We start from the raw sequence: 9,314 nt of genomic DNA, 5'->3' as shown, positions 1-9,314 counted from the left end.
GACTCGGGAGGGAAGCCTGTTGCAAGACTTTTCAAGGCACATCCTTAGCCGAGTTGAACAACTCGGGAGGGAAGCTTGTTACAAGACTTTTCAAGGCACATCCTTGGCCGAGTTGAACAACTCGGGAGGGAAGCCTGTTTCAAGACTTAAGGCACATCCTTGGCCGAGTTGAACAACTCGGGAGGGAAGACTGTTACAAGACTTTTCAAGGCACATCCTTGGCCGAGTTGAACAACTCGGGAGGGAAGCCTGTTACGATACTTTTTAAGGCACATCCTTGGCCGAGTTGAACAACTCGGGAGGGAAGCCTGTTGCGTTGATTGAGTAGCGAAGAATCGAAAATTGAGCCATGAGAATGGAAGAACAGAATAGATTTCATTAACAGGTGCCTCATTAAAAACCTCATCGGCCAAAACCCCTTTTCACTTTTTTATAAGGGGAGAAAAGACCGATCAAGGAAAAGAGTACACCATCTATTTACACAAGATCTTATTACAACATATACTAGCTATAATATGTCTTCAAATGAGATGCGTTCCAAGTTCTCGGAATGACCTTGCCCGAAAGTTCTTCCAATTTATATGCACCGTTTTCCAAGCTATGCCGGACCCGAAATGGGCCATCCCAATTAGCAGCCAACTTTCCTTCTTTCGGATTACGCCTCGCCGATCCTTGTGCTCTCCATACCAGATCGCCTTCTTTAAAACTTCTTCTGATAAGATTAGAATTAAATCTACGAGCCATCCTCTGTTTGCAAGCTTCAGATGTGATTTCGGCTCTGAGACGAACCTCGTTCACCATATCCACTTCCGCTCGGAGAGACATATCATTGGTATTTTCATCAAAATGTATCCTTCGAAAAGATGGTTCTCCGACCTCCACAGGTATCATGGCGTCGGTACCGTATGTTAGCCGAAATGGTGTTTCTTTAGTCGTGGACTGGGGCGTGCACCGGTAAGCCCATAGAACCTTCAACAACTCTTCCGCCCAAGCTCCCTTAGCATCCCCCAACCGTTTCTTCAGTTCGCCAAGTATTACTTTGTTTGCTGCTTCGGCCTGCCCATTAGCTTGCGGGTGTTCAACCGAGGTAAACCTGTGCTTGATACCGAGATCTTGGATGAACCGATTAAGTTTCTGATCGGTGAACTGTAAACCATTATCAGTAACAAGTGCATATGGGATGCCGAAGCGAGTAATGATATTTTTCCATAAAAGTTTTTGAACATTGGCAGCTGTGATACTGGCAAGTGGCTCGGCCTCAACCCATTTTGTGAAATAATCCACAGCTACCAATAGAAACTTGCACTGTCCTTTGGCGATCGGGAAGGGACCTAGAATGTCCATACCCCACATCGCGAATGGCCACGGTGAGCTTATGCCGTGAAGTTCTTCAGCCGAAGCATGAATGAGGTTTCCATGTTGTTGGCAAGATGTGCAATGTTTGACAAACTTCAAACAATCATCCCGGAGAGTAGGCCAATAGTATCCAGCGCGAAGCACCTTGGCAGCCAAAGTTCTTCCTCCCGAGTGAAAATCGCATATGCCTTCATGGATTTCTCTTAGAATATAATCAGCCCGTTCGGCCTCAACACACTTCAACAATGGGACCGAGAATCCTCTTCTGTATAGCTCTCCACCCACCATGGTATACCTAGCAGCCTGAGTCCGAAGCTTTCTAGCAGCCAATGAGTCAGTCGACACTCTTCCATATTGAAGATAATCTACCATATCAGTAATCCTTGTCCGACTGGACCTTTCGGTTGCCAAACATTCGGCAGTGACTATACTTGGAGCTTCAAGGTCTAAGTGTAGCGTGGTTCTCAGCTGGCCGGGTTTTCGAGTGCTACTTGCTAACCGAGCCAACTGATCTGCTCTTCCGTTACGCTCTCTGGGCGTGTGCTTTACTTGAACTTCTTCAAATGTGTCACGCATTCTTTGAAACAAGTTCACATCTTTTACCTGAAAATTATTATTCACTTGCTCGGCTACAACTTTTGAATCTGTCCAGCATTCCAACCGGCTAACCCCAATTTCTCGGGCCAACCTTAACCCTGCCAGCAGTGCTTCATATTCAGCTTGGTTATTTGAGGCTTTAAACGCAAATCGTAACGATTGTTCAAGAACCAATCCTGTAGGTCCTTCTAAAATTATACCAGCTCCACTGCCTTGGTTATTAGAAGAACCATCCACATGCATCGTCCATAAATCACTCTCAAAACAGCCCTTTGGCTGTAATTCATTGACAAAATCTGCCAAATATTGAGACTTGATCGGCCCTCGAGGCTCAAATACAATGTCAAACTCCGATAACTCAATCGACCAAGCCATCATTCTTCCTGCCAATTCTGGTTTGCGCAATACCTTAGATATCGGACAATTGGTTCGAACAACAACGTGGTGACTCTGAAAATACTGTCGGAGACGCCGAGCGGTATGGACAAGGCCTAGTGCCACCTTTTCCAAAAGTTGGTACCTCGTTTCAGCTTCTTGTAGCATTCGGCTAATAAAATAAATAGGTTGTTGTCCATCTTTTTCTTGAACTAGAACAGTACTTATTGCATCATTAGAGACACACAAGTAGACCACAATCGGTAACTGCAAGTCGGGTTTTGACAGTATAGCCAGCGAACCGAGACGCTCCTTTAAAGTTCGAAAGGCCTCTTCACATTCGTCAGACCATTCAAACTTTTTTGATTTTCTCAGCAATGCCACAATATGTTTGGTTATTTCGGCCAAACAAGGGAGGAATTGTGACACCGCTGTAAGCCGACCTGTTAACTGCTGAACCTGTTTAAGGCTTTGAGGACTTATCATGTTGATGATTGCCATACATTTGTCGGGATTAGCTTCAATACCCCTTGTCGACAGCATAAAGCCGAGGAACTTTCCCCCAGACACTCCAAACACGCACTTCTCCGGGTTGAGTCTCATATCATACTTGCGTAACTGCTGGAATGCCTCTGATAAGTCTAGCACATGCCGATCGACATTTATGGATTTAACAACCATATCATCTACGTACACCTCCATGTTCCTACCTATCTGGTGCTGAAAAACTTTGTTCATCAATCTCTGATATGTTGCCCCTGCGTTTTTCAACCCAAAAGTCATTACTTGATAACAGTAATTGGCCGAATCAGTGATGAAAGCTATTTTTTCTTCATCTCGGGTATGCATGGGGATTTGGTTATACCCCGAATAAGCATCAAGAAAAGTTAAAATTCCATGACCCGAGGCGCCATCAACTAATCGATCTATGTTTGGGAGCGGATAGGCATCCTTAGGACATGCCTTATTAAGACTTGTGTAATCAGTGCACATTCTCCACTTCCCATTCGACTTTTTTACCATCACCACATTCGCCAACCAAGTAGTGTAGTGGACTTCCCGAATAAATCCGGCATCAAGTAACTTAGCAACCTCCATTTCAACTGCAAGCCTTCTTTCTGTCCCCATCTTCCTTTTACGCTGCGCGATTGGTTTAGCCTCGGCACAGATTGATAACTTATGACACAAGATCTTGGGATCCACTCCAGGCATGTCGGAAGGCATCCATGCGAAAAGATCTTTATTTTCCATTATAACCCTACATAGGGCCGAACAGTGTTCGTCATTCATATCGGCACTGATGTACGTAACCTGGTCAGGATATGCACCTATCTGGAAATGTACTTTTGACTCTAATGGCTCCACACGCTCTTCGTTGTTCATTCTTGGATCAAGATCCCATACATGCTGCTCTACTAATGCCGAAACATTCACGTCGTGTGTTCTTTTTGATTTCGATTTCCTTTCTTCCATCGGTTCGACACGTAGACTAGCATAATAACACTCCCTAGCAGCCTTTTGATCGACATGAATTGTAATTACATTTCCTTTGTCAGACGGAAACTTCATTGCCAAATGTGGCGTTGAGACAATGGCCCCTAATGCATTTAAAGATGGTCTGCCGAGGAGAATATTATACGAAGTGTTAGCATCAACCACAATATACTTCACTTGAACCTCTCTACTTTCCTTTTCATCAAAACAAAATCGTGTGAAAAGTTTTATATATCCCCTGGTACTGACTCTTTCTCCTGCAAAGCCGACCAATGGATCATCATAAGGGAGCAATTCTTTTTCAAAAATAGCCAACTGCTTGAATGTGTTCCAATATAATATATCCGCCGAACTGCCCTGGTCGATCAATGTTTTCTTGACGATGCAATTGTGTAATTCTACACTAATAACCATTGGATCGTCCTGCTCTGGATCAATGCCTTTGAAGTCAGCATCGGTGAATGTTATTGTTGGTAACCGCCGAGAAGGCTGTCCATGAATGGAATTTACCGATCGGATGGCTCGAAGATGCCTCTTCTGAGCCGAAGAAGTTGTGCCCCCACCCGCAAATCCCCCTGCAATAGTATTAATGACTCTTCTATGCGAAGGTGCCGAGTTATCCTTTCGTTCGCGTGATCTACTTCTTTCACGCCGAGCTCTATCAGAGGTTTTATCGGAACGGTCTTGCCTGTACCGATCTTGATATTTGGGTTGATATGTGCGAGTTTGGGACGAACCTAACCTGTCCACAAAGTTATGCAACTTACCCTGCTTAATCAAATCTTCAATTTTGTCTTTAAGGGCCGCACATTCATTAGTTGAGTGTCCCCGATTACGATGATATCGGCAAGATTTACTAGTATCAGCCCGTGGTGGAGTGGATGCTCTCTTCGGAATTGTTAACACTTCGGAAGCCAAAGCTTGTTCAAGTACTACCGAACGACTAGTGTTGAGTGGAGTGTATTGAGTGTATTTTGGACCCCGACTAGGCTGATCCCGAAGAGATATCTCCTTCCCTCGCCCCCTGTATGGTTGTTCTATCTGCTTGTCTACCTTGCCAGAAGATTCAGCTCGGGTCTGACTACGATATTCTGCCAATTCCTCCATCTGCATATATTTATCAGCCCTTCTTCTTAAATCATTCATGTCCAAAGGAGGTTTTTTACAGATACTATTAACAAACGGTCCTGGTTTTAATGCAGTTGTGAGATGATGCAATGCAACAGCAGGATTAAGATCTCGAATTTCCAACGCAGCCTTATTAAACCGATCCATAAATGTCCGAAGAGACTCCTTCTTATCCTGCCTGATACCAACCAGAGACAAAGATGTTAGACTATGAGGGCGACTTGTCGCAAATTGAATAGTAAATTGTGAAGACAATGTGTTGAACGAGTCAATAGAATTGGGTGGGAGACGAGTGAACCAACTGAGAGCTCTGCCCTTAAGAGATGTGGGAAAAATCCTACACAACGCAGCATCATCTGTTGTACTCAAGGTTACCTGTGTCAGAAAAACATCTAAATGCTCATCAGGATCAGTAGTACCATCATATTTGTCAATGGGCAAAGCCTTCCAATTATCCATTAAAGGGAGTTGCATAATGGAAGGGGTAAAAGGATGCCGGTGTGATCCGACAGTGGTCATATCTACCGGACGACCCACAGTGGGTAAAGCTGAAGGAAACTTCTCAGGGACTACTGCCGAAGCATGAGGAGCCGACGTATGCACCGCGTGAGACTGGTACGATCCCTGAGTTTGTGTGTTAGTAACATAAGTAGGTTTCCATGTTGTATCTTGACTTTTCAACGCTTCATTCTCAGCCCTCAAGGCCGAAAGCTCTCTTGCATCCTTCTCTCTTTGTTGTTTCATTAATTCCATTTCTTGTTTCAGCAAACGCACTGTTTCAGAGAGATCGGTTTCATCCACCACTTCCACATGCTCCTCAACGGGACGATCTTGCGTGTTTGTTCTCCTAGTTATCGGCATCGTTCTTCTCAACAAACTTCCAACCAACTTCGTTCGGCCCCACGGTGGGCGCCAAATGTACCTGTATAAGGATACACCAATAGTCTTCCTGTGTTCTGAAGGCCGAACAAACGCTCCAATCCAATATGAGTGAAGGGGTTTGTACCTGCAAAAGGCACTCCAACGCTCAAGTCAGCACGGGCACAGAAATCTAGGGTAATTAATGAACAGTGACGTTACCTTTTGACCTGAGCTATTTATACTGACATTCGTGGGCCCTGGACCTTATGGGCCCTGTAAAAACTTACCGTGCTAGGTAATACTTCTTAATCAGCTAATTAACCTTTGATGGTTTATTAACGATAACTAATAGAGATGAGCCGAACCAGGTAACCGATTGGCAATCGGCCACCTGATTCGGCCTTTCGGCGACCGATAAGAAGGTGGCTAAACATCCCTACCCGTACATCAAGGTAAGGGGAGGAGAACCTTATCTCTTTCAAATTTTATATACTATTTATTTATGTATATTTATTTAGTGGAGTGTCCCTAATCCCATCTATTTGCTTAACTTATGATTATTTTTATCCATATTAATTATTAAGGTATTTATATTTTATATTGTTTAATTATTTTATAATGATTGTCATTTTTATTTATATCATTGATACTCTTAATATATTTTGCTTACGTAAATATATTTATTGTAAATATATTTATAATCAACTATGATATAATTGTGATATCTTGGACTCGTCTTGTTATTTCTTCACGTATTTATAAATATTGTTCTATGGCCATAGAAGATAAAGTTTGAATTATTTGTAGCTGGAGGTTTGACCTTGGGGATTTAAATGAGTAAGAAATGAAGGTGAAATATCCTATTGTTGATTAAGGTGAAATATCCTATTGTTGATTAAGGTGAAATATCCTTTTATTGATTAATGTTATGATGATGCTCATTTATCCTGACTAGTCACTACAAATATAATTCAAATTTTATTGTATGATGAAAATTTAATATATGATCTGTATATATATTTATATATATATATATATATATATATATATATGTTTAATATTAATTATAAACAATTTTGTTTATTCTTTTAAATTATTGTATTTATTGGATATTGTTCTTACTTCTCTCTTTTCTTTGCTTTTATAAATTAGACGTTACATTAAGGCGTTACACAACCAACATTAAATTTGTCATTATATATAAATTAATTTTCTTAGTGTAAATAGACTGACGCTATATATATTTTTTTTAATATATTTTTTTAATTTCACTTTAATTATTGTCATCTTAGGTGATTGTATAGTTTATATTTATTTTTTATTGTCTTCTTGCCCATATTATATTAGAATTATATAATTTCATTTATCGAAAGAATATATTGTAATTACTATAAAAAAAATACTAACATGTATCATAAATGTCTAAATTATACTTTAAGTTTTTCTAGTTTTTTTTATCCATTTGTAACTATGTTTCTTCTATTTTAAAATAGATATTTAGTTTAAAATAAAGATAGTTAACCCCTTTAATTTTAAAATTTTGAAATCTTAATCCTCTAATCAAATTGACATTTACTAAGTGATGAAATATGTTCGTTTACAAATATTAGTTGACATAAGTGGTAGTGACTTATGTCTCTTAATCAAAATGTCTAAGACTCGAATCCATACCTTGAATATAGAATAAACTATGTTGAAAATAAAATATTACATTGTGTGTGTTCACGGAATTAAAAAAATTATCAATATCAAAGTTTCATATTTTTAAAAATAAGAAGATTATATATCTCTATTTTAAAATAGATGAATTAAAATTACGAATATATAAAAATAAAGGAACCAAAAGCACAACTTAATCTATCATAATTAATTTAAGGCTAAATTGCTATTTTAATCACTCTATAATATTAAATTCGTAATTTTAATCCCTCTACTTTTATTTATACAATTTTAGTCTCCAATTTTATAAAATCTACAAATTTGATCCCTCTTTGATTGTTCATCCCTTATTATTAAAATTGTAATATTAGGCAAGATATGATATTACATAAATAACATAACAATTAATATTTAAATTAAATTTTACTTTTATTTCTCATTTTTATCTCATAAAAATAGTAAAATAAAAGAAAATAAAAGTGTAATTGAATCTAAATATTATCAAATAGTAATTTTTTTCTATTTATATAATATTAAATCATGATGAATATTTCAATTTTAATAATTAAGGGTTGAACATTTAGTACGAGGACAAAATATATGAATTTTATAAAATTAAAAGATTAAAATTATCAAATTTAAAATCAAAGGATAAAATTGTGGGAAACTAAAAGTATAATTTAACCTTAAATTAATAAATATTACAGTACTTTTATATTTATTTATTTATTTTAATGTAACGAAAGTGAATTTCAAATTTGATATAGCACAGATGTATTCATAATAACCAATAACTTAGAAAATTGATTTTCAATAAGTTTTCAGAAACATGAACATACGAAAATGACTATTCTATCGTTAAGATTCAATAAAACCTTAATATGTAAATCATTAAATTAAAAATAATAGAAAAAATAATTCTTTAAGATGAAAACTATACTTTGAATAGTAAAATACAATATTAGAAAATTTTCAAGAATTATTTTGAATCATAGTATAAAAAAAAGATGAAAAGGCCTACGATAACCTATAAAATCTTTAATAGTGTTTTTCGATCTACACAAATTCTATAAAAGTTATCTTGGTGATTTTAAAGTCAAAATAAGAAGAAAAAAAAATAGTTTATTTTATATTGTCTAATTTTTTTTATAAAAATAAAGTGATTTTGTAATTTTATTTTTTAAAAAAAACAAAGATACATGAAAAATCTTAACTAATGATTAATTAAATACATAAATTTCTATTTGCTTAATTTTTAAAACTCTGATCTGAACCCCAACCTGCTGAGGTGCAGCACTCCCTATGCAGGGCAAGAAGGGATATATCCATTCCCAGACAGCTATTGGCAATGTTACTCAACTAACTCACTCTTAATTTCCTCTTTCTTGTGAGCTCACTCATTTAAGGGCCATAGTCTCTTAATTATAGTACACTTTGGTACATAGTTTTGGAAAGGATGCTACATCATGAGACCATTAAAATCTTATTTTAATAAATTATAGATATATTTACTCGAGAATTTATCGGTGACAGAAGTGAAATTTCTCTAATGAATCTTTGTTAACATTCAATTTCACAAAATAAAGTTTTAGATCAAATCAAACTCTATTGAAAGGGTTATATATCCTTATCTACTATTTCATTTATAAAAAAAGAAAAGGTATTACAAGGAAAAGGAACAAGATTGAGGACCTTTTCTCCCTTCATTTGAATGGTGTAACCGTGTAAGGAACCCATGCAGTTAAGGTAAGGCAATTACCTTTTACAAGAAACACTTTTGCACAGAGGAAGGGTTAAGGGAGGCGAGTTTAACCAATGTACAGGAACTCCTTGTCTCCCTACAG

At 37.5% G+C, this 9,314-nt stretch overlaps 1 protein-coding gene across 1 annotated transcript; it reads right to left on the bottom strand.

Moving 5' to 3' along the window:
* Window positions 1-504: 504 nt before the first annotated feature.
* On the bottom strand, window positions 505-5,811 carry LOC145954240 (uncharacterized). The gene has a single exon (XM_083068125.1). The coding sequence runs from the start codon at window positions 5,809-5,811 to the stop codon at window positions 505-507; it is 5,307 nt and encodes a 1,768-aa protein (XP_082924251.1).
* Window positions 5,812-9,314: the final 3,503 nt, after the last annotated feature.

Source organism: Cajanus cajan, chromosome 1, assembly GCF_000230855.2.
Source record: "Cajanus cajan strain Asha chromosome 1, NIPB_CcT2T_4, whole genome shotgun sequence".
Lineage (NCBI taxonomy): Eukaryota > Viridiplantae > Streptophyta > Magnoliopsida > Fabales > Fabaceae > Cajanus > Cajanus cajan.
This window is presented reverse-complemented; position numbering and strand designations above follow the sequence as displayed.